The sequence below is a fragment of the Macaca mulatta genome, chromosome 15 (genome assembly GCF_049350105.2).
Source record: "Macaca mulatta isolate MMU2019108-1 chromosome 15, T2T-MMU8v2.0, whole genome shotgun sequence".
Lineage (NCBI taxonomy): Eukaryota > Metazoa > Chordata > Mammalia > Primates > Cercopithecidae > Macaca > Macaca mulatta.
Genome location: NC_133420.1, coordinates 11,571,650 through 11,596,152, shown reverse-complemented (window position 1 = coordinate 11,596,152; position 24,503 = coordinate 11,571,650). Strand labels below are relative to the sequence as shown.

The 24,503-nt window shown below is 53.7% G+C and overlaps 2 protein-coding genes across 3 annotated transcripts; both read right to left on the bottom strand.

Moving 5' to 3' along the window:
- Window positions 1-3,623: 3,623 nt before the first annotated feature.
- On the bottom strand, window positions 3,624-19,162 carry LOC144334835 (SH3 domain and tetratricopeptide repeat-containing protein 1-like). Of its 2 annotated transcripts, XM_077966596.1 has the most exons (6): window positions 17,488-19,162; window positions 13,855-14,036; window positions 12,501-12,660; window positions 9,109-9,231; window positions 7,085-7,281; window positions 3,624-4,032 (listed from the first exon to the last, which is right to left on the bottom strand). In XM_077966596.1, the coding sequence occupies exons 1-3, from the start codon at window positions 18,005-18,007 to the stop codon at window positions 12,658-12,660; spliced, it is 705 nt and encodes a 234-aa protein (XP_077822722.1). In that variant the 5' UTR covers window positions 18,008-19,162; the 3' UTR covers window positions 3,624-4,032; window positions 7,085-7,281; window positions 9,109-9,231; window positions 12,501-12,657. The 2 variants fall into 2 exon arrangements, with proteins under 2 accessions (XP_077822722.1, XP_077822723.1); XM_077966597.1 differs by lacking the exons at window positions 3,624-4,032; window positions 7,085-7,281 and adding an exon at window positions 8,246-8,402 and having other exon boundaries at window positions 17,488-18,007.
- On the bottom strand, window positions 17,488-24,040 carry LOC144334834 (SH3 domain and tetratricopeptide repeat-containing protein 1-like). The gene is made up of 3 exons (XM_077966595.1): window positions 23,763-24,040; window positions 20,915-20,956; window positions 17,488-19,143 (listed from the first exon to the last, which is right to left on the bottom strand). Exons 1-3 carry the CDS (start codon window positions 23,908-23,910, stop codon window positions 18,440-18,442), a joined length of 894 nt encoding a protein of 297 aa, XP_077822721.1. The 5' UTR covers window positions 23,911-24,040; the 3' UTR covers window positions 17,488-18,439.
- Between the last annotated feature and the right edge of the window lie 463 nt (window positions 24,041-24,503).

Below are 24,503 nucleotides of genomic sequence, written 5' to 3'. Positions count from 1 at the left end.
TCTTCTGTGATATGGTTCCTGATATCCAGGGGGTGAATGGATGTTATTACTCCCAATAACGTAGGAACCGTACAGCCACCCTGGGATTTTGTCCTTAATAACCACAGGGGAGAGGTGAGATTACTACCAACATTGCAAGGGGTGTACACCCTCCTGTGATATTGTTTCTTATATCCAGGAAAGGAGAAGATGGTATTCCTACCAATATTGAAGAGATATACAACCCCCATGGGATATTGTTCTAAAGATACAGGTTGAAAGAGGATGAGACTCCATCCAATATAACAAGGGGTGTACATCCCACCTGTGATGTGAATCGTAAAACCTAGAAGAAGAGAGAATGACATCGCTTCCAAAAACTCACGGGGTGTACACCCACCCTGTGACATCGTTTCTGTCATCTAAAGGTAGAGATGGTGATACTACTCCCACCACCAGAGAAGGTACACACCCCCCTGTGATATTGTTTCTCATAACTTGGGGGAGAGCATGATATTACTTCCAGTATGACAGTGGCTTGACACCCAGTCTGTGATATTGGTTCTGCACATCAAGTCTGTGCCCCTTGTTTCCCATGCGTTCTCCCCACACTTTCGGAACCTCGGGGAAGGCTTTGTCTTTGGGTACAGATGAAGAGACGAAGGGTCTGAGAGGTGAAGCAAGTTTTTTACTGGAAAGTGGTTCCGATCCAGACCCCAAGAGAGGTTTCTTGGATCTCACAGAAGAAAGAATTCGGGGCGAGTCCATAAAGTGAAAGCAAGTTTATTAGGAAAGAAAAGGAATAAAAGCATGGCTACTCTGGCCGGGCGCAGCGGCTCACTCCTGCAATCCTATAACTTTGGGATGCCGAGGCAGGTGGATCACCTGACGTGGTAAGTTCGAGACCAGCCTGGTCCAACATGGCAAAACCGTGTCGCCACTAAAATACAAAAGATTAACTGGGCGTGGTGGCAGGTGTCTGTAATCCCAACTACTAGGAAGGCTGAGGCAGGAGAATCGCTTGAACCCAGGAGGTGGAGGTTGTAGTGAGCCAAGATCACACCACTGCATTCCATTTCGGCCAACAGAGCGAGACTCCATCTCAAAAAAAAAAAAAAAAAGAAAAAGAAAATAAAGAATGGCTGCTCCATAGGCAGAAAGGCACCAAAGGTCGCTGGTTGCCCATTTTCATGGTTATTTCTTGATCATACGCTAAACAAGTGTTGGACTATTCATGAGTGTTCTAGGAAAGGGATGGGCAATTCCCAGAAATGAGAGTTTCTGCCCTCCCTTCTTCTGAGACCATGTAGGGAAACCTCCAGATGTTGCCATGGCATCTGTAAACTGTCGCGGTACTGGTGGGAGTGTCTTGTAGTAGCTAATTCGTTATAATTAGCACATAATGAGCCGTGAGGACAATCAGAGGTCACTCTCGTGGCCATCTTGGGTTTGGTAGGCTTTGGCTGACTTTACTGCAACCCGCTTTATCAGTAAGGTCTTTAGGACCTGTATCTTGTACCGACCTCCTATCTCATCCTGTGACTAAGAATGCCCAGCCTCCTGGGAATGCGGCCCAGCAGGTCTCAGCCTCCCTTTACCCAGCCCCCATTCAAGATGGAGTCGCTCTGGTTCTCGTGCCTCTGACAAGTTGGCCTGGGTTGAGTGTTCCCTAGTGTGTGGTGGTTGGAGCTCTTCCTAGGAGTAAGAGGTATTGTCAGTAGGAAACAGGCCTCTGTTAGCCCGGGGGCTGGCACTCTGCCCCATTATATCGGCCTCATTTTAGTGGTGACAAAACTGGGGCTCAGAGATATCAACTCCCTCATCCCGAACCCCCAGACTGTCAGTGGTGGGCTGGGGTTTGAATGTGGGGCTTGAAGACCCATCATCTCCTCTGGTCCCCCAGACTCTGCTGCCCAAGAGGAACAGGATCCCAGGATCCAGGCCCCTCATGGCACCAGCCAGGGTGGGCGTAGATGGGGAGGCAGAGGTCCAAAGCCCCCCGGACTCTGAAGCAGGTCAGGGACCAAGAGCAACCCGGACCTACGGGCCCCACCCCGAGAAGAATGGCTGCAAGCCCGGCCCAGCGGACAGGAGGTCTGTGTCCTCAGTCAACGTGACGGCGCTTCCGGCTGCTCCAGCCAGGCCATGCTGTCTTCACGTTTCCAATCATGCGGCCTCCTCTCCAATTCCCAAGCCCAACCCACAGAGACAGCGATCTGGGGTCCACGTGAGGTTTGTCAGCAGCTCTGACCCGCTGCTTCCCGCCAGCCCCGCGGCCAGTTCTGGAAAGCTCTCTGCTGCCCCCTGGTGGGGAGGCTTAGGGTAGGGCTCTGGCTGCAAGCATGGGGTCCCAGAACCTCCTGGCTCTGTCACTTCTGCTGGGTGGAAAACCAACCCAGGGCTGAACCAGTGACACCTGTGGCGCTCCCAGAACCTCCTGGCTCTGTCACCTCTGCTGGGTGGAAAACCAACCCAGGGCTGAAGCAGCAGATGGGTGCCTGATTCCTTATTATCAGAGCTCCGTCCACTGGCAAGTCTCTCTCCGGGCCTCAGCTTCCCCTTCCATTAAACGAGGGGCTTGGGGGATACCAAGGAGGGGTAACTGCTTAGTGAGGATGGGAGGTTTCTTCTGGGGAGATGAATACATTTTGAAACTAGATGGCGGGGGTGGTTGCACAGGACTGTGAATGTACAAATGCCATCACATTATTTGCGTTGAAATAGTTAATTGCATGCGATGTGAAAATCACCTCATTTAAAGTGTTTAAAAGAGGGGTCTGGGAGAGTGCAGTGTATGTGAGAATCACGTGGGACACCCACAGTCTCTGAACGTCAGTTTCCTTGCGTAAACTGGCAAAGAGACTGTGTGAACTGTATTCCCTGGGGCCAAGAGATTCCAAGAAGGAAAACCTGGGATTCCTGGGACTGGAATGACGGCCGGAGGCCGGAAGGGGAGGGGGTTGGTGGGGACAGCTGGGGGGCAGCCCAGATAAGGCTTTCAATACTGGGTAGCAGCGTCTACACAGGCGGAGATCCCTGCATATCCCTTCCCACAGGGCTGACCAGTGGCCAGAGGTGGGACTGGCCAGGCTCGGCCCAACCAAGTCTGGGAGCAAAGGACACTGAGTGAGGGATCCCCGGGGCCACCCTCACTGGCCTTCGGCTCTCCTGACACCACGAGAGAGCTCCAGGAGCTGACCTTGGGTCCTAATGGGGGACACCTTCCTGGCTGCAGGCTGGCAGGGTGGTGTGGTGGTCAGTGTACTGGGCTCTGCGTGTCCGCCTCTACCTGCTGTGTGACGGTGGGCCAGACTCCTAACCTCTCTGTGCCTCTATTTCTTCAATGGCGAACAGGGACACTAGCAGCCCCCACATCCGGGCACAGTGGCCTGAAGGTTAAAGGCAAGGGCGGCACGAGATCTACAGCAAGAACTCTGAGCAGGGAGAGCAGGGAGCTGCCCAGAGTTCAATCACCATCTCCCCTCTGGCCGCCAAGAAAACCGAGGCTCATGGTGACCTGGCCCAGGTCTGTTGGACTCACGGTCCTTCTCATCCCCAAGATCAGAGGGCTGCCACCAGGGAAGGAGCTGTCCCCTAGACACAGCCCAGGAAGCACACAAGGAAGGATGCCATGGGGACTTCGGTATGTTTTTGCAAAAAAAAAAAAAAAAACTTTTATTGCTATTTGAACCCTGCTGTTATGCTTCCATTACCCAGAAAATGAGCTACGGGAGACACCAGGAGAGGCAGGAGATCATCCTCCTTGCACAAAACCCACTCCCTCGGATACTGTCCTCAGCGAGGGTGGCTGGAGGCCAACCAGGGGGCCCACCCGCAGAGTGGCAGAGGAGGTAGGTTGACCCTGTGGACGCTGAGCTCTGTGGCGAAGGTCCTGGCCTTCTGGTAGAAGAAGAGCCACTTCTCGCAGTCCAGGAGGAAGTTGTGGGAGATGGTGGCTGGCCGCGTGTAGATCTTCAGCTGTGCCTTCTTGTTGCCCAGGTCCACGGCGGCTGCCAGTGCCAGCTGGTAGTACCCGGCTGCATCAAACGGGTCCTGAAGGGGACAGGTCATGGTCAGCAAAAGGGGGACTCGGAGCCCGTCTACCCAGAGACCTTTCCTGTCTCCAGGTCATTCCACATGTCCATCCGATGCTGGCTCACCCCATGAGCCCCGAAGCCTGTGACACTGCTGTGGTCTCAGCTGCAGGAGGTGGGGACGACCCTGACACCCCTGGAAGCCTTCCTGACTGTCCCTACGCCCCACTCACCCCAAGCCTCCTGCCCCAGTGCCACCCTCTCTGCAGGCAGTGGCTGCTTTCCCCATGGGCTGAGGTCAGGGCAGATCCTGCCTGCTCTGAGAGTTCCATGCAGGACCCGTGGCTCCAAGTCACAGCAGGGGCACTGCGTTGAGTGACCCAGGCTCCCCTCTGGCCCCTGTCCATGCTGACCATTTCCAGGCCCTCCACGGGCCGGGCCAGGCCAGGTACAAAACCATGTCACAGGTGTCCTCTCTGGCAATGTTCCCTGAAATATTGACGGAGTGTGACTCCCCAGACATCCACTCCCATTTTCAATGAGTCTTTGGCTCAAACTCACCATCCCTGGGTTGGGATGCCGCCTCCCAGACCTCCTCCTTGACCCTCCCATCCCCCACCCGGCTTCTCCCCAGGCACCTCCTCCACATGGGGGTCACCCAAGGGACCTCTCTAAGACCCATGCCTGGCCTGTCCCTCTTTACCATCTCAAGATGGCTCCCAGGGCCAATGACAGAGTCCAAGATGCAGCAGTCCATTCCCTCACTGCCCCGCCCCACACACGGAGCAGGGACGTGAGAAGGCCCCGAGTCACCGCCACTGCTCATCCAATGCCCCCTGGCCCAGCCGAACACTGGACTCTGTGCTGGGTGCATGGTTGAGCCTAACGTCCTTGCTTCCAGTCTGAGGGACCCGGGAGTGAACACTGACCACACAGGGTGGCCCGGGCTGTGGCAGAGGGAAGCCCAGGAGGCCCCAGACTCAGCCGGGGGTGGAAGGCAAAGGCTTCCTGAAGGGGTGGGGGCTTCCCAACTAAACAGGAAGGAGCCAGCCAATGCATATGTCTCTGCGTGTGCCTGTGCATGTGAATGTGCGTGTTTGTGTTCCTGTGCGTGCATGTCCCTGTGTGTGTGCCTGTGTGCATGCCTCTGTGTGCACGTCTGTGTGCGCGCGCCTGTGTGTGCGTGTGCCTGTGCCTGTGTGCATTTGCGTGTGCATTTCCATGTGCCTGTAGTGAGTGACAGCCTGAGCCAGTAAACACCTAATCCACCCTATTCCAGGGCTCACTCTCATGTGTAGACTAAAGGGGACCCCATTTTAGAGGCAATTGGCAAAGATGCCCATTTACCCCTGCTTCTCTGCCAGCCTTCCAGGTCCCATCCAGCCCGGCTTCTTCTCCCACTCCTCTGGGCCCTGGGTCCAGAGCCTCCTATACATGGAGGAGGGTGTAGCCTTGGAAAGACACCGCCCTTGGGGAATTCCAAGGGGGCCTCCCTGTGGGAAGCTGGCCTGTGCTGACAGCATAGTCACGATGAGGCCCAGAGGGCTGTGCATGGGAAGGAGGACTGTGCATGGGAAGGGGGACTGTGCATGGGAAGGAGGACTGTGCATGGGAAGGAGGACTGTGCATGGGAAGGAGGACTGTGCATGGGAAGCAGGGCTGTGCATGGGAAGGAGGGCTGTGCATGGGAAGGAGGGCTGTGCATGGGAAGGAGGGCTGTGCATGGGAAGGAGGACTGTGCATGGGAAGCAGGGCTGTGCATGGGAAGGAGGACTGTGCATGGGAAGGAGGGCTGTGCATGGGAAGCAGGGCTGTGCATGGGAAGGAGGGCTGTGCATGGGAAGGAGGACTGTGCACGGGAAGGAGGACTGTGCATGGGAAGCAGGGCTGTGCATGGGAAGGAGGAATGTGCTACTTGGCGCTTTCCTTTCTCCTGGACAGGCGGAGTGGGCGGCAGGCTTGACCAAGAGAGATAAAGGCCTCTTCTGGGACGCCCGTCCCCCTGGGTCCCAGGCGTGCCCCTGAGCCGTGAACAGCGTCCCCCTGGGCCTGATACTTGGCACCTCCCTATCTGGCTGGGACTTGGGAGGCCACAGAAACCACGTCTGACCACCAGGTGTCGCCAGTACTGGGCGGGGGCCTCGCGGGCAGCCCCAGGCCTGCGGTGGGGTATACGGGGCAGGGTCTTAGGTCTGCCCCAGCTCCTCATGTTGTTCTAAGGCCCCCAAGATCTCGGCCCCTGGACTGGAGTGCCCTGGCCCCTCAGCCCGTAAGGAGCACTGACACGAGGCTGGTGTGATGCTAAGGAGGGGCGGTGCCCGCTGGGCAGATGGGTGGAGACACCACAGGTCTCAGTCTGCCAATCCCAGCTCTCCACCCCTGCAGGGCTGGGGGCAGAGGGAGCACAGCACCTCCCCTCGAGACACACCCGACCTAACAAGGCCTCAGCCTGGCTGGCTGGGGCCCCGCCCCACTGCACCTGCCCTGAGCTGGGGTTTCCCTGTCTGTGAACTCAATGGTAAGACACTGGTCCCACCCCACCCTTCCTGAGTGATGGGAAGATTCAAGGTGTCTCGGGACTCCAGGAAGGAGTTGCTCAGTGCAGGCTGGCACCCTGGGCAGGCTTCCTAGAGGAGGCGCCAAGATTTGGGTTGGATCTTGCAACGTGGATTCAACGTGAGGATGATGGCGTCCTCTGAAATGTCACTCTCCCGACCCTGTTTTCTTTGTTAAATGCACCTTGACACTTGACTGTCAAGACTCAGCTTTGGTGTCACCTCCTCCAGGAGGGCCCCCTGACTACAATCCCCCTTCTTTACCCAGAGGCCACCATTGCCCACTGATGTGTCAGCCTCCCTGGCTGAGACTGAGTTCTTGAGGGTGGGGCCTGGCCATCTGGGGAGCTGGGTTTTACCTGCTAACCTTGCCGGCTCCTCCAGCTGGGTGTAGAGCTCCAGGGAGGCCACTGGGCCATTCCTAAGAAAGGCTGGAACCCAGGCCTCTGGGGTCCGGATGGAGATCCCACTCCAAGGGGGCCAGGAACACCCCGAGCCCTGCCCCTCCCCACCCACCTTCAGGTCGTAGAAGATGATGTCACCGAGCACCAGGTACACCTTCACGTAGTAGAGGGTCTCCTCGTCGAACTCCAGCGGCGAGTTGCAGAGCTAAACGGCCTTGAGGTAGAAGTGCTCCCCCAGCTTGCCATGGCCCAGCCAGTGGTGCAGGGCGGCCAGCCGGTGGTAGGCCACACGCTCGTTCGGCCGGTCCCCTGGGGTGCAGGCCAAAGGGGCAGGTGTGAGGATGTGGTTCTCTGGGGCAGGGAGGGAACATGCCCCTCAGGAGCAGGTATACAGACCCCCAGGCAGCACACGTGGCTTGTCTCCAGGCACCTGTGGTCACCTGGGCAGCTCTGGCCATTCCCTTCCAGGTTCCCAGACTCACTTTTCCATCTGCAAAGCAGAACTAATAAGGCCTGCCCCTGTCTACTGAGAGGCTTTGGCAAAGTCGGACTTGGATGGCCCAGTTCTGTGCCTACACATAGCCACCTGCCTTTGCTCACTGGTTTTAACCAGGGGAGCCCAAAAGCCATGCAGTGCAGGTGCTCCCGGGCTCCCCGGCTCCAGGCAACCCACAGACGTGACATCCGACTCCTCCTGGGTGTGTCATGATCAGAGCCCCCTACCTTGGGGAGTCAGCTGCACACCTACTGTGTACTGGGCCACGGGGCACAAGGCGCTGGGGCATGTGGCCTGCCTAGGGTTCCCTGTCTCTGCAGGGGGACAGACGACTCTGGCACAGCACCAGGGGATGCACGGCCTTAAGGGGCAGACTGCTGGAAGGGGAACTGGGATTTTATCAGCCAGAGAGCCGTGTGGTTGATGAGGGTGGGAAGGGCACAAGAGAAAGGGAATGTGCCACTCAGCCTGACACATACAGGGACCAACGAGATGCCTGGGATGTCTGGAAGGCAGAGGGCACACTGGGCGGCCCTTGTGGTCAGCAGCGGGAACAGGCAGAGGAAGCAAAGCTCAGTCAGACAGGGAGCTCTGCACTGCCTGAGAGACCTCGGGCTGTGCCCCACAGCCGGACGGGGAAGCCAGTTGGGCAGAGCTGCCTGCCTGGACAGGAGACCAGGAAAATCCAGTAGCTGTTTCAGCTCCTGGCCTGCAGACCTGGAGGCTGGGCTCTGGCAAAGTGTGGGTCCTGGCAGGGCGGGGGCTCAGGGGACGCACCCACAGTGATGCTGAGTGCTAGGGCCATGTAGGCAAACTCCAAGTCCTCCTGGGGCTCCTCCAGTGTGGCCAGCAGTGACACCAGCTTGTTGCACAGCTGTAGCTGCAGCTCCACCTTGCGGTTGCCCGTAGTCACTGCCAGGGGCAGGGCCCGGTCCTACCACACAGGCAGGTGGGGTCAGGTTTCCCGCAGCACCCACCTTGCCCAGCGCCCTCCTCAGAGCTCAAACATGTGCTTGGAGCTTCCCACACCCCAGCTACCCCTGCACCTCGACACAGCTCTGTGCTCTGGGATAACACACAGTTCAGACATCCAAGTTGGGGGCTGAAGAGTCACCTGAGGCCCATCCAGATACACCCGATAGCCTCAGACCAGCCTCTCCCACCTGGGCACCGGGGGTCTGACTGGGGGGAGCCAGCACTCCTCTCTGCTCTAAAAACACCACATTGATCTGTGCCCAGGGCTGAGCCACACCGTGAGCTCAGAGGAAGGGAGAAGCCGTCCCACTTCGGGGTGCATGCAGACCTGGGTCTCCCACTGATATGCTGTGTGTCCTTTGGCATGTCCCTGTGCCTCTCTGAGCCTCAGTTTCCTCATCTGGAAGATGGGGACAGGACTTCCCACTCAGGGTTGCTTGAGGTCATCAGGTACAAGGGTAGAGCCATTGTCACGTCCAGGCCCCAAGCGTTTGTCCCAGGCAGGGGCATGGTCAATATCATTCCCGGTGAGACCACTTGGAAATTAATCATGTGCATGGGTGGCCCTGCCTCCATTTGGGAGGCCTCTACCCTGCCACACCTGTGCCTCAGCCCTCCAGGTGCCCCACTGAGGCCCACCCACATCAGCCCACAGGCCAGCTCACCCGGTAGAAGGACAGGCCTTCCTCCCGCTCCCAGGCCCCATTGAAGAAGATGTCTCCAGCTGCCTCAAACAGCTCCAGCCCCAGGTTGGGGTCGCCTGTGTACAGGTCCACATTCTGTGCCACCTGAAAGGAGACAGAAGTTCCCTCAAGACCCACACCTAGCGAGGTGGCTACGCGCACCTTTGCCAGGCTCCTTCCTCTCACACACTACAGGTACACTTGAGCATTTTTCAGACCCTGTGCATGAGGGCTGCCCCCACCACTGGCATGAGGACAATGAACTGATGCTCCTGAGTGCCAGGAGGTGACTGAGCAGCTGCAGCCCAGGAGCCCGACACCTATGAATCCTACCAACAGGGCTAGCCCTAGCCCACTCCCCCTACACTCAAACCAGTCTCCGTGGCCCCCAGATTGCTGGGAGCCCAGCCCCTGGCTCCTTTCTGCGTTGCCACATCCCCGCCACATCAGCAGTGTTTGTGGGTGGGCCTGGTCCCCTCTTGGCCATGAGCTCTTCATCCCTCTCCTCAGCTCAAGGAGGTATATAGCAGGTGCTCAATAATGAAAGCTTCATCAGGCTCGTGAGCTTCACAATTTGTTCCAGATCACACTGTGCTTGGGAAAGCCTCTGAAAACAGCCACTATGATAGATTCATTTTATAAGGAGATGTGCCACATGTCGCTTGGAGCAAGTTCTTCTGTGTGTTAATTGAGTGGTCACATTATTTGAGCATGTGCTGTATACCAGCAGGTGCTGTGCACTGTGAGGGGCCGCGCCTCTGCCCTCAGGGAGAAGATGCTGGCCACCGGGGGAGGATGTGAGGGAACCAGTTGGAGTGAGGGAAAAGGCACACAACAGGTGCTCAGCAGTGGCTTAGGAATGAGTGGATGGATGGATGAATGGATGAGATGTAGACACATGGATGGATGGAAGGGTGTGTGGATAGATGAATACTTGGATGGATGGATGGATGGATGGATTAATGGATGGATGGATGGATGGATGGATGGATGGATGGATGGATGGATGGATGGATGGGTGGGTGGGTGGAATGATGTGTGTATGTCTGTATGTATGTATGCGTGTGTAGATAATGTATGGATGGGTGGAGGGTAGATGATGTATGTACATGTGGATGGATAGATGGTGGATAGACGAATGTATGGATAAACAAATGGACAGATAGATGTATGGAGGAATGGATCAATAGGTAGATTGGTGGGTAGATGGATGAATGATGGATGAATGAATGGACGAACAGGTGAATGGATGGATGGGTGAAAGGATGGATGATGGATGGATGGATGAATGGATGGGTGAATGGATGGGTGGATGGATGATGGATGGGTGGATGAATGGATGGGTGGATGAATGGATGGATGATGGATGGATGGAAGGATGAACAGGTGAATGGATGGATGATGGAAGTATGGATGGATGATGGATGGATGGATAAATGGATGGATGATGGATGATAGATGATGGATGGATGGATGGATGGATGGATGGATGGATGGATGGATGGATGGATGATTGATGGATGGAAGGATGAACAAGTGAATGGACGGATGATGGAAGGATGAATGGACGGATGGATGGATGAACAGATGAATGGATGGATAGACGGGTGAATGGGTGGATGATAAAAGGATGGATGAATGATGGATGGATGAATGGATAGATGGATGAATGATGGATGGAAGGATGAACAGGAGGCAAGTGGATGGATGATGAAGTATGGATGATGGATGCATGCATAATGAATGGATGGATGGATGGATGGAAGGATGGATGGATGATGGAAGGATGGATAGATGATGGAAGGATGAATGGATGGATGGATGTACAGATGAAAAAGTGAATGGATGGATACACGGGTGAATGGATGGATGATAAAAGGATGGATGAATGATGGATGGAATAATGGACACGAATGGATGATGGATGCATGGATGGATAAATGGAAAGATGGACTGATGGAAGGATGAACAGATGAATGCATGGATGATGGAAGAATGGATGGATGGATGGATGGATGAAAAAGTGAATGGATGGATACATGGGTGAATGGATGGATGATAAAAGGATGGATGAATGATGGATGGATGAATGGACAGTTGGATGATGGATGATGGATGGATGGATGGATAAATGGATGGATGGATAAATGGATGGATGGATTGATGGAAGGACGAACAGATGAATGCATGGATGATGGAAGAATGGATGGATGGATGATGGATGGATGGATGGAAGGATGAGCAGGCGAGTGGATGGATGATGAAAGGATGGATGGATGGAAGAATGAAGAGGTGAATGGATGGATGATGGAAGGATGGATGGAGGCATGGATGAACAGATGAATGGATGGATGGACGGGTGAATGAATGGATGGATGGACGGGTGAATGGATGGATGATAAAAAGATGAATGATGAATGAATAGATGGACAGGTGAATGGATGGATCATGGATGGATGGAAGATGGTTGGATGGATAGAAGGATGAACAGCTGAATGGATGGATAATGGAAAGATGGATGGAAAGATGGATGAAAGGATGGATGGATGGAAGGATGGAAGGATGGATGAATGGATGGACGAACAGGTGAATGGATGGATGAAGAAGTGAATAGATTAATGAATGATGGATGGATGGATGGATAGAAGGATGAACAGTTGGATCGATGATGGAAAGATGGATGGAAGGATGGATGAACAGGTGAATGGATGGATAAAAAGATGGATGGATGATGGATGATGGATGGATGGATGATGGATGGGTGGAAAGACGAACAGATGAATGGATGGATGATGGAAGGATGGATGGATGGATGGATGGATGGATGGATGGACCCACAGGTGTATGGGAAGATGATGGAAGAATGGATGGATGGATGGATGGATGATGGATGGATGGAAGGATGAACAGGTGGATGGATGATGGATGGATGGATGGACAGATGGATGGATGATGGAGGGATGGATGGACGAAGGGATTGATGGATAAATGATGGATGGATGGACGGAAGGATGGATGATGGATGGATGGATGATGGATGGGTGAATGGAAGGACCCACAGGTGTATGGGAAGATGATGGAAGAATGGATGGATGGATGTTGGATGGATGGATGGAAGGATGAACAGGTAAATAGATAGATGATGGAAGGATGAATGGATGGGTGGATGGACAGGTGAATGGATGGATAGACGGGTGAATAGATGGATGATAAAAGGATGGATGAATGATGGATGGATGAAAGGACAGATGGATGGATGATGGATGGATGGATGGAAGGATGAACAGGTAAATAGATGATGGAAGGATGAATGGATGGGTGGATGGACAGAGAGTGAACAGCACAGGGGTCGTCCTGCATCCCTTGCCACTCACCTGGATGTACAGGTCCACCAGCTCGCTCTGTCGCAGGATGTAATAGATCTTCCCTGCTTGCAGCCAGGCATGTGCCTCCTTCTCTTTCTTCTGGAGGTCAATGAAAATTCCCAGACTTCGTTTGGTGTAGTCCAGAGCGGATTTGTAGGCCCTGGAATCACTGGAATCAGACACAGGTGTCAGAACAAGGGCTCTCATCCTCCTGGAACCAGTCTGCCTCCTCTCGTGGGTCTGGTGACAGATGAATCTGGAATGTGGGGACTGGGAACGGCCCTCTTGTGTGTGCAGTGTTCTGCCCTTCCCAGGCTGCTGGGAGGGACAGGGTGAACACACACGGCATGGAAAAGATGAAGGACATCCTTCTGAGGGAATCGAGCATCATGCTGCTCTGTGGCAGGAAGAGTGTGCTAGTCCATCTCCCCTGCCTCCCAGACATGGCCTGTGTCTTCTCCAAACGCACCAGGAGCCGTTAGTGTTCAGAGGCTATCTAGGCCGATGGTTCTCAAGGTGTGCAGGCATCAGTCACCCGGAGGCCTGTCCTTATAGCTTGCTGGCCCTGCCCCCAGAACTTCTGGCTCCACAGGCCTGGGGCAGGCCCTAGAACTCCCACTTGCCACAGGCTCCTAGGTGACATGGATGCTGCTCTGCTGGTCCAGGGACTACACTTTGAGAAGCATGGCTCTAGCACACTGGCCCATTTTCCTTCTGTGAACCTGAGGCCAAGACTGGAGCCAGTCTCCCGGGTCCCCATGGAATCTGGCCCCTTCCCTGCTCTCTCAGTAAGTCCAACACTTGAGGGGCTGTGACAGCAGCAATGTCACCAGGCCCTGTGGGTGGGGTGGCCAGGGCCATGGTTACCCCACCAGGTCAGCATGCTCGGGGGAAGCCGAGTGGGCCACATATGGGACGTGAGACCTTGAAACCCTGCCCCGGGGAAGCAGGTGACACAATTGGCTCTGTCTTCTGTGGGAGAGAAGCCACAGGTGGCTGCTGTGGTCACATTTAAGGGGACAGATGAAGGCCAGGAGTCAAGACTCGGGGCAGGCAGAGGTCAGATGACAAAGGCCACCATAGTAGGAAGAACAGCCCAGAGTGCACGTGCACGTACTGCCTCTGCTGGGGTTGAGATGACCTTTGACCCAACAAGGGAGACTCAAGCTGGGACTCACAAGCCAGCAGCAGCCCTGGGATGACCCCAGACCCACCAGCTCAAAGCATCTGATGCCAAGGAACCAAATGATCCAAAGGAAAGGGGCTGAGGAGGCCCTGGGTCAGCTTCCCTGTGCCCCCCTCCCTGCCACCCCTACCCCCTTGCACCCCTCCACACCCCCACCACTGCAAAGCCAGTCCTCACCACTAGGTGCCCAGGGACAGGTAGAGCTGACTGGTGGTGTCCAGGAGCTGCCCTCTCCAGCACCTGGTCGGCCACCTTGCGGGCAAGGGAGAGCTGGAACTCGTGGTAGATGACACACTGGGTCTCGCTGGGCATGACGACGCTGTAGAAGCAGCACAGCCGCTGGACGGCCCGCAGCTGGCCTGGGCAGAAGACAAAATGGAAGACGTCAGCCTCCCAGCATCGAAGCGAGGCTGGCTGGGTTCAGAGGCCCCTGCTCTGTGCTTGTCTCTTTCACACCTCTGTGAACCTGGGCCCCATAGGCAGGGAGCCTGGGCTCAGACAGGCCATGCACCTGTGCAAGGGCAGACGCCGAGCACACCGTGACATGGGCACAGCTTGGTGCACATGCTCATGGTACAGGCCGGCCTTCTTTACAACTCCCAGGGCCGAGGTTCTGGCCAGGCTCGGCCCCTGCACCAGGCCATCTATTTCTGCTTCACAAAGCCCCTCTGGCCAGGACCAGGGCCACCTTCAGCCTGAGATGATGAGACCAGGGACACAAATAGCCCCTGTCGCAGATGGAACCCTGAGAGAGCAAAGCCAAGCATCACGTCTGCCACACACGGCATCATGTTGGGGGAATGGGGTTCAAAGCCGGCCCCTGGCATTTCCACACATGCTTCTCTCATGCAACAAAGCTCCAAACCCACAGGTTCGCTGGCCTCTCCCAAAGCCAGGGCGCTGGGAACAGTGGAAAGCTTCTGATTTTCTAGTGTCAGAAACATTCCGAAGATTAACAAAGGAAACCAGGTACGCCGAATGGACATCTGTCACACACGCCCCCCAACAACAGCTGAATACACAGTCCTCTTGAGCGCCCATGGGACATTCCCCATGACAGACCATGTGCCAGGCCACAAAATGAGCCTCAGTGAAGGGAGAAGGACTGAGACCAAAGCAGAGGTGTTCTTCAGCTGTACTGGCACGAAACTAGAAATCGACAGTGAAGGAAACGTGGGAAATTCAAAAATATGTGAAAACTACACACTCCTAAACAACCAGTGAGTCAAAGAAGAGACCATCAGGGAAACTGAAAATTAATTTGAAAAGAATACAAACAAATGCACAGCCCGGGCCAGCACGGTGGCTCACACCTCTCATCCCAGCACTGTGGGAGGCCGAGGCGGGAGGATCGCTTGAGTCCAGGAGTTTGAGATCAGCCTGGGAAACATGGTGAAACACTGTCTCTATAAAAAAAAAAATACAAAAATTAGCGGGGTGTGGCGGTGCACATCTGTAATTCCAGCTACTCAGGAGGCTGAGGCATGAGAATGACTTGAACCTGGGTAGAAGTTGCAGTGAGCCAAGATTGCACCACTGCACCCCAGCCTGGGCAATAGAGCAAAACTTAAAAAAAAAAAAAAAAAAAAAAAAAAAAAAAAAAAAAAAGCACAGTGTATCAAAAACACCAAGATGTAGCTAAGGCAGTGCTGAAAGGGAAATTTATAACTGTAAATGTCTACATTCAAAGAAAGAAAAAAAATCTTAAATCAAAAGCCTAACTTTCCACCTTGAGAAACTAGAAAATGAACTAAACCCAAAGTGAATAAAAGGAAGAACATAATAAATGTGAGAGTGGAAATGGGAAGTAAAAATACAGAGAATGGAAAAACAAAAGAGATAATCAACAGAACCAAAAGTGGGTTTTTTGAAAATAATAACAAAAGTGACAAATCTTTCACCAGACTGACCAAGAAAACAAAGATGGGGCACAAACGACTAAAATCAGAGACTGAGCACCATGGCTCACGCCTGTCATCCCAGCACTTTGTGAGGCCGAGGGGGAAGGATCGCTGAGGCCAGCATTCAAGACCCCCCTGGGAGAACATGATGAGACCCCATCTCTAATAAAAATAAACAAACAATTACAAACCCAAGTTTCTAAAATCAGAAATGAAAGAGGAAACATGATTGCCGACCTGACAGAAATAAAAGGATTCCATGAAAACACTACGAACAATTGTACACCAAGAAGCCAGACCATCTAGACACAACAGCCAAACTCCTAGAAGGACACAAACTACTGAAAGTGACTCAAAAATGACCCCAAGGAAGCATGTGGGGTATCAGCCCCGCCCTCGGTCTCCCGGACCGTTCAGCTCAGGGTAGGGAGACAGGGAAGCATGATCCCCGTTCCCTGGCCTGCATTTCCAAGTCTGAATCCCCCAGCACCCAGGGGAGGGCCTCGTAGGAGGAGGTGCCACAGGCTATTGTGCCAGGAGCCACTGGAGGCTGCAGTGGGGGCTGGGGAGCTGGGTTCCTGGAGGGTCTCCTTCCATTCAGAGAATGTCCCTGGGGAAGAAGCCTGGGTCTGAACCCCCCAACCTTCCTTGGGCAGATGTGTGGGACCGGGGCCCCTTCACACGGTCCTTTCCAAAATCTCATCACTCCTAGGGCCAAGAGTGGGTGCCAGGCCTGTGCTGGGAAATGAGCAGATTCATATTTGGGCACAGCCCCTGGAGCTCTGGTCCAGGCCACAGGAGGCACCTCTGAGTGGTGTCACTATGCCATGACAAAGCACTGTAAGGCAGAGGGGACTCAACAGTATCCTCAACTTCCTCATCTATTCTCTGCAGCCTAGATTTCGGACAGCCCTGCCCAGCTACTGTCCATTCACTGCTCGGTCTGCACTGACTGTTCGATAGCACTCCATGGCTCCCCAGTGCTCTTGGGGAAAAGGCGAAGCCACAGCCTGAGGCCCCAGGCCCTGCTTAGCTCTCCAGAAGAGCTTCTCACCATCCAGCACTCAACCCACCCCCTCCCAACTCTGCACCTCCCTGCATAAGCCCTGTTCACTCACCCCCACTCACACTCCCACTCACTCACCACCACTCACACCCCACCCATCCTCGCTGACTCACCCCCACTCGCTCACCCCTGGGCCTTCACACAGGCTACACCACCAGCCCCTCATCCACACCTATTACTTGACTAAATCCTCTCAACCCTCTGGTCCCAGACTAAAGAGGCTTCCCTAACCCGGGGCCAAGTTCTGCCCCGCCATCACGCCACTCACCCTTTTGTGGCTTCTCTGGCCTGAAGCTCACATTCCCACGCTCAGCACCTCCCTCCCGAGGACCCCACAAGCCCCTTTTGTGGGTGGGGCCTGGCACACTCAGCAGGAGCTGCTTTTGCGTGAACTGCTCTGTGGCTTTGGCCAATCACCCGCCCCTGTGTCCTCTGTGAAGTGGGATGACCGGTGCACAGGGTTCCCGAGATACCAAGCAAACACAGGCACAAGAACTGGCATTCAGGGCCTGGCTCATGGAGGGGCCCCAAGTCCGAGCTCAGCACAACATGCCTTGATCCCAGGGTTATGTCTAGGGATTCCCAGCACGCAGGACTTTCCGTGCTCAAGGCAGGATGGTCCCTGGGCAAACCAGGAAGAGCTGCCTGCCTCAGTAGGGTACAGAGGGGCTGGCCCTACATGGGAACGGCCTGTCTCCAGGGCGTTTGCCAACATCTGCTGCTGGCCATAACTCAGCGCTTTCGATGGTGGAAAAACCACCACTTGTTTCCGAATCACAAACCCCAGGTGTGCCCTGACCCAAGTGGCCCCAGAAGGCGCACAGGAGGAACTGGGGCACTCACTCTCCACGTGGTCCATCTCCACGGCGACCAGAAGGGCCCACTCGTAGTAGCCCTTGCACTGCTGGGCCGGGCCCTGGCGGGAGAAGAGGTAGCCCAGGAGTATGTGGGTGAAGTCTCGGCCACACTCCCCACACGGAAGCCTCGAGAACAGACGTACAGCCTCCAGGAGGTAGTGCTGGGCCAGCCTGCTGGCACCCGCGTGCAGGCACAAGGTCCCAAAGCTGGCCAGCACCACTGCCTGGTTCCTCCGCTGGCCAGGTGCCAAGCCACCCGTAGGGCGTGGTAGTAGCCCTCGGCTGCCTGCCTCGTCTGGCCCGTCCTCTTCAGAGCCACGGCCACCAATGTTGGCAATCACACCCTCCTGGTCCTCGCTGACCACCACTGCATCCTGGACAGACTGCAGGATGTTCAGGGCCACCAGGCTCTGCCTATGAAGCACATGCAGCCAGGCCAGGGCCACCAGGAAGTCCACGATGGCACGTACTCCGGCAACAGCACTGGCTTCCACCGCCTGCGTCATGAAGGTGATGGCTGGGCCATGGTAGCCATGGTGGCTGTACGGTTGGGCCAGGCTGGCGTGGAGAAGGCCGCGCAGCGCCTGGCCTGTGCCCGGGGTTAGGGAGGCCAGCGCTCGCCTGAGGTAGTGGGAAGTCTGGGTGGGGAGGCTCTGGGGCTGGAGGGCGTTCTGGAGCACCAGCTTCACGTTCCTCAGCGAACCAGCCAGCGAGTCCTGTGTCCTCAGTGAGGCCACCTTGACACAGCTCAGCACCAGGTGGGGCAGGCACTTGTGGCTGTAGATGTCAGCCAGGAGTGGGCAGCAGTGTGAGAGCCACGCAGCGTCTGGGGCTCCCAAGTCCCTGTGCAAAAACAACAGCTGCTCTAGGAAGGGCAGGGCCTCCTCAGGCTGCTTGAGGTGCACGTGGTGCCTGGCCAGCAGGAAGCAGGCCCGGGCCTAGGCCTGCTGGCTCTGGCCACCCACCGCCCACTGCAGCACCAGCTGCAGGAGCTCCCCGTCCGCCTCGGTGCTACAGATGTGGCCAGGCGTCCCCAGGAGCAGGGCCATGGCTTTGGGAACCACCTGTGTACACTTCTCCTGGTTCTGCTTCCAGTAAATGCTGGCCAGGTTGGCGTACACAGCCACCACCAGGAACAGGTCCCCGAAGCTGCCCTCCAGGGCCCCCAGTGTTTCCTCCAAGTACACCCGGGCCTGGGACAGCTTGAGCCTCCTGCTGCACAGCCGCCCCAGAAGGAAGCAGAGCCTGGCCAGGGCCATGAGGAGGCCACCTTTCTTGGCCGCCCCTCGGGCCTGTGCCAGGCACCCAGTCAGCTCCTCCTCGTCGCTAAAGCTGCTGAACATGCTGCTCAGCCATGGCAGCGCCAGGCTGTACAGGCCACAGAAGCTGGCCTTGAATCCAGAGCTGTTCAGGAACAGCAGCAGTGAGCTCATGGCCTCTGGATCCTCCCAGTTGTCCTCAGCTTCCAAGCAGAAGGAGGGCTCCTCGGGGTCCTGCAAGCTCACGTTGCTGGATGCTACACAGAGACCCCAGGACGCTGGCTCCTGGGGGCAGCCTGGGCAGGTCTTGCATTGTTCCAGAACATTCTTCACCTTCGGCAGGGTCTCCTGTGGCTCCAGGCCCAGGCAAGGTGGAGGTATTTCTGCAAGTCACAAAAACACCTAGACAGATTAGAGTCCAACAGTGAGTCCTTGGTCCACTTGGGGCAGGATCCCCGCATTCCCGTCCTCTGTGTCCCTGGCGCAGCTTGCCATGAGCCCTTGAGAATTATGCGCAATGCAAACCCAGGGTCTGGAGCACGTATGAACTCCGGGGACACAGAGAACACGCAGGCCCGTGGCCCTGCTACAAAATCACCTACAAAATCACTCTCCTACAAAATTGACTCTCCTACAAAATCACCCTCCTGTCCTGCTTTGTCGCCCACATGATAGCATGGTTTTAGGAGACTATGCCAGCTCAGTGATCCCTCAGAGACGCCTTTCCCTTTAGATACAATCAAAGCCTTCTAACTGGACCCATGTATATGCAGCACTACAACTACAAATTTAACTTTTGTCAGCATATTGGGCCCCCCGGTGGGGTACAGGAATCCATGAAATCCTCAACAGTCAATCAGAGCTATTGATCAGCTCAAAAGATGCTATGCAAAATTGGTAAAGCCACCGACGGCACAGGACAGGGGTGTTGTACCCATGTACCCAGCTCCGTGCAGGGAAACGGACCATCCCTGCAGGAAGGATGGGAAAGCTTCTAGGCCCCTGTGACCACCTTCACCTTGGATGGTCTGAAAACCTGAAGCCCACGGTTCCTAAAGGGTTAACAAAGGCCAGACTGCTCAAGCAGCCCACTGGTGCCTGCTGGCTTTGGTGGATTCCTAGCCAAAGCCCCCTCCCAGAGGTGAGCAAACAAGGGCATTTCCTGTTGGAAAACCTGGGATGAAAGGAGGCATTAATGGGAAGGAAAAAACTAGATTTAAACAGACTCTCTGTTTCAAGCTCACATGTAAAAACTATTTTCAATACAAACTGTCTCCTTATTCAACTATAAAGCCTTGGAATTAAAAAAATAAATAAATATGATTTAGAGGCTAATGTGACTTGACAACACTAGATTAGCTAAGAAATCTTCCCGACCCGGCAGAGGCACACAGCCCCTCCCAGCCACTACCCTGGCCTCCAGGGCAGCTGGAGAGCCACGTGCCTTTGCTCCAGAGACTTTGGCAGAGGGTGGAACCAACCCCTCCCCAAGGCAAACCTACAACAGCCTTCCCTTCCGCACTGGCTTCCCGGGCCTCCTCTGGGACCTTGTGCCTGCATCCCAAATGTACTGGGATGGATCCCATTCCCCGGGAACTTCCAAGGGCCCTTGGTGCATCCACATCACCAGGCTGTCCACATGCGGACCCTGTGTGAGGGGAAGAGACAGAGCCGCAGAGGGGAGACGGGAGGGCCTCCCTGAATCAGCCCCTCAGGAAGGAGCAGACACTTCAGGGACCTCAGTTGAGGCCCCTGCAACCTAAGGCTCTGAATTCTGCTACCTGCTGAGGGCTGTGTGGCCTCCCATCTCTGAGGCAGAGCACAGGGTGAACTGCAGCTTCTCCAGGTCATGAAAAAGGAACCCACAGCTACATGTGGGCCCCAGCAGTGGAAAGGATGCCCCACCTCGGTCGGGGACCAGGCGGGGGTCAGCACGTTCATTGGAAGAAGTGTGGGACCCCACAGCCTCCAGTGCCAGAGTGGACGGGAGGTTCAGGCCCACCTCAAGCAATGTCCCTCAAGTCCCCGGCCCACACCACAGAGGTGTGACAGCCGCATCCAATGCCCACTGTACTCACCTCTGTCCCCTCCCCCGGCGTTACTCCAAGGCCCAGCTCATAACCAGAGGAAGCCTGAGCCACGGGCAAAACCTACCTTGTTCCTGCGGCTGCTCGGTCTCAGTTTCCTCTACTGAGTCTACCAAGGGAGAAAAGAGAAGCAATGAACACCCCCAGCCAGCACCTCTGGGCCCATGTCAGGTTGAGCTGGTGTCGGTGTTGCAGGGTGACAGCATTGCAGGGTGCAAGGGTTGAAAGGCATATCATCCTCTTTCCTCCTGGATCATGGGAACAACATCACTGGGGGGTGTACACTTTCTGTGATATTGGGAGTAACATCGTCTTCTGTGTCTTGGAATATTAAGGACAATATCATGGGGGGGGCGTGTACATCTTCTGCAATATTGGGAATAATATTATCCTCTCTCTCCCTGCATACTAGGAAAGATATGACAGAGTACATGTTCACCTCCTGCGATATGGGGATTAATACCATCTCCCCTTCCAGATATCAGGAAGAGTATCACACGGCGGTGTACGGTGTCTGCAATACTAGGAGTAATATCAACCTCTCAGCCTTGGAATATTAAGAAGAATATCACAGGGTGGATGTACACCCCCTGCCATATTGGGAGTAATATCAGCCTCTCCTCTCCATGGATATTAAGAACAACATCCCAGGCTGGGTGTAAGCCTCCTGCTCTATGGGGAGTCATATCATCCTCTCCCTTCCAGGATATTAATAACAATATCACAGGGTGGGTGAAGACAGCCTGCGATACTGGAATTATTATCATCTTCTCCCCCTCCAGATACTAGGAACCATATCACAGAAGAGCTGTACCCTCCCTGGGATATTGGGAGTAATATCATATGCTTCTTCTGTGAATATTAGGAGCAATATCACCGGGTGGCTGTCCATTCATTGTTATGTTGGGAGCCACGTCATATTCTACCCCTCTCAATACTAGGATCAGTGTCACAGGGTGAGTGTACACCTACTGTGGTATTAAAACTAAAATGCTCTCTGTCCCTAGATATTAGGAACAACATCACAGGTAGGTGTTCACCCCTGCAGTATTAGAAGCAATAATATGATTAATTAGTAAACATCAATCATCGATTTTAATAATTATCAGGCTAGTCTCGAACTCTTGACCTCAGGTGATCTGCCCGCCTCAGCCTCCCAAAGTGCTGGAATTGCAGGCTTGAGCCACGGTGCCCAGCCAACACTTCTTCACATCCCTTTTTGGACCTCAAATTTAGCATGCCAAAAACACACTTTTGATTCCCCCTGCTATAACCCACTCCTCCCATAGTCTTCCCAATCCCAATAACAGCATCTCTAGTCTTCCAGTTACTCAGGCCAAAATCCTTGACATCATCCTTAAAACTTCTTTTTCTCTCTCTTGTCATCCAACCCATTTAAACTCTCCTTTCAAAATATATGCCAGACCTAACCACTTCCCACCTTCCTCATCATTTCCAACCAGGTCCAGCCCTCATCATAGCGCTCTGGGTTACTGCAAAAGCCTCCCAATCGCCAGGCACACTGGCTCACGCCTATAATCCCAGCACTTTGGTAGGCCAAGGCAGGTGGATCATCAGAGGTCAGGAGCTCAAGACTAGCCTGACCAACATGGTGAAACCCCTCTACTAAAAATATAAAAAATTAGCCGAGCATGGTGGTGGGCGCCTGTAATCCCAGCTATCCAGGAGACTGAAGCAGGAGAATCACTTGAACTCAGAAGGCAGAGGTTAGAGTGAGCCGAGATTGTGCCATTGCACTCCAGCTTGGATGACAAGAGCGAAACTCCATCTTAGAAGGTTAAAAAAAATAAAAAGCCTCCCAACCCACCTCTCTCCTTCCGCCTTTCACCCTGCTCTGCATTCTACCTTCCACTCTCAAACATTTCAGAAAAAAAAAAATTATATCCACAGAGAGAGAAAGTACAAATGGGGTGAAATGTTTGGGGAATCTGAGGGAAGAGTATATGGGAATTCTCTGTACTATTTTTGCAACTTTTCCATAAGTCTGGATTATTTCGAATTCAAGAGTTAAACAAAGAAAAAAATAAAAAACACACTATCTCCCTTTGTGAATCCATCCTGTCTTTCCCCTGGCAACTTAAGGACGCTCTCAACTAACACATCTATTTTTTCATGAACACTAAAAGAACCCTTGCCGAGTTTTGACTTTCTGTGCTTGGCAGTAGAAGTGTGTGTGTGTGTGTGTGTGTGTGTGTGTGTGTGTATATGTGTGTATGGTGTGTATGTATAGAGAGGGAGAAATATATATGTGTGTACATATATAAATATATATTCTATATTTAAAATGGTAATGTGTATATATATAAATATGTGTGTGTGTGTAGATATATATAATACATACGCCATAGCCTGTCCTTAACCAGTTCTAAACTTAGTCGGAAAAACACATACCTAAGCAGAGAATTTCAAAATAATATGATGAATATTTTGATAGAGGGATGTGTTGCTATGGAACACGCTGCTAAGACACAAAACCTCCTAGATGGGGCAATGAATGAACGAAGTTTTGCACCTATAGGCACCCCCTCTGATATCCCCTCAAACGTTTATAGTTATATGCATTTGCTTACCCCAGGACCCCTATTTCATAAGGGTTAGTCCTAGAGCCTAGCAAGTTCCTACTACAGCTGGCACACATATGCCATTCAAGAAACAGTGGCGGAGTGAATGACGAGTTAAGAACCATTTGTCAGCCAGTGCTCAGTAATACAACATGCACTGGTATGCAAATTATATTTTTGTTGAAAACAACTGCAGGATCACAAATTATCTTTCCAGAGAAAGCAAACCTCAAAAGCTTCTTTACCCTACTAAAGCACGTTATAAGAAGCTCCCCTTATATAAAAGAAAACCTCATTCTTTATCAATGGCATGTAAACCTAATAGGTCTTCACCTCTGATGACATCTCTTCCATCCCCAGGAGTAGATAAAGGAGGTTCCGGAAATCCTGGTAGTTGTGAAGGTGGCTCCCAGCTCTGACAGTCTTGAACCCTACGGGCGCGGAGGTCACACAGCAGAAGAACAACAGAGGGAAGCATCATCAGGCTTCGAGTATGTTTGAACCACAGATGACAAATAGGCTGCAGCCAACTGAAAACACCAGAGATTCATGGTGGCCACCTGAGGGGTTGTGCTCTTAAAAAATAAATAAATAAATAAAAATTAAAAAATTAAAAAAGGAAGGGGTCAAGAATCCATCAGGTCTGACTGAGACGTGTATCAGTGACTAACACCCCGTATGGCAAAAATACTCCGGTGCGCTTTGGGTACTCCCAGCTTCAGCAGTATTCAAAGGCGTGTGCTTCCCTAAGACTAAGCCACGGGAATACCCCCAGCAACACTGCCAGGAGAAACGTCTCCCATGGATTTGGCTAGAAATACAGTTGTCTTTAACAAATTAACACTGAATAAATCCTGACTTATTAGAGTCTGCGAGAAGGACATTCTCAGTGATAACGGTTATCACTACAATCTCCAAACATCTGCGATCCTGCAGGGAGGAACTGTGACAGCGCAGGCGACATGTCCAGAATGCTTCCCAGACTGCCTGTTACAGAATAAAAGAAATAACCCCCCCCCCAAGAATGTCTTCACACACATTTAACCAGTTGTTCCTTTGTGTGCATCTCTGTGC

Excerpts from the sequence above, each read along its gene's own strand:
- LOC144334835 (XM_077966596.1), bottom strand. The coding sequence starts at position 18,007 with ATGACGCAGGCGGTGGAAGCCAGTGCTGTTGCCGGAGTACGTGCCATC. Across the intron at positions 14,037-17,487 it reads GGAGATGGACCACGTGGAGA|GCCAGCTGCGGGCCGTCCAG; the intron begins GTGAGTGCCCCA and ends TCTTCTGCCCAG.
- LOC144334834 (XM_077966595.1), bottom strand. The coding sequence starts at position 23,910 with ATGATGCTTCCCTCTGTTGTTCTTCTGCTGTGTGACCTCCGCGCCCGT. Across the intron at positions 20,957-23,762 it reads TGGAAGAGATGTCATCAGAG|ACTCAGTAGAGGAAACTGAG; the intron begins GTGAAGACCTAT and ends CTCCCTTGGTAG. Across the intron at positions 19,144-20,914 it reads CGAGCAGCCGCAGGAACAAG|AAATACCTCCACCTTGCCTG; the intron begins GTAGGTTTTGCC and ends TGTGACTTGCAG.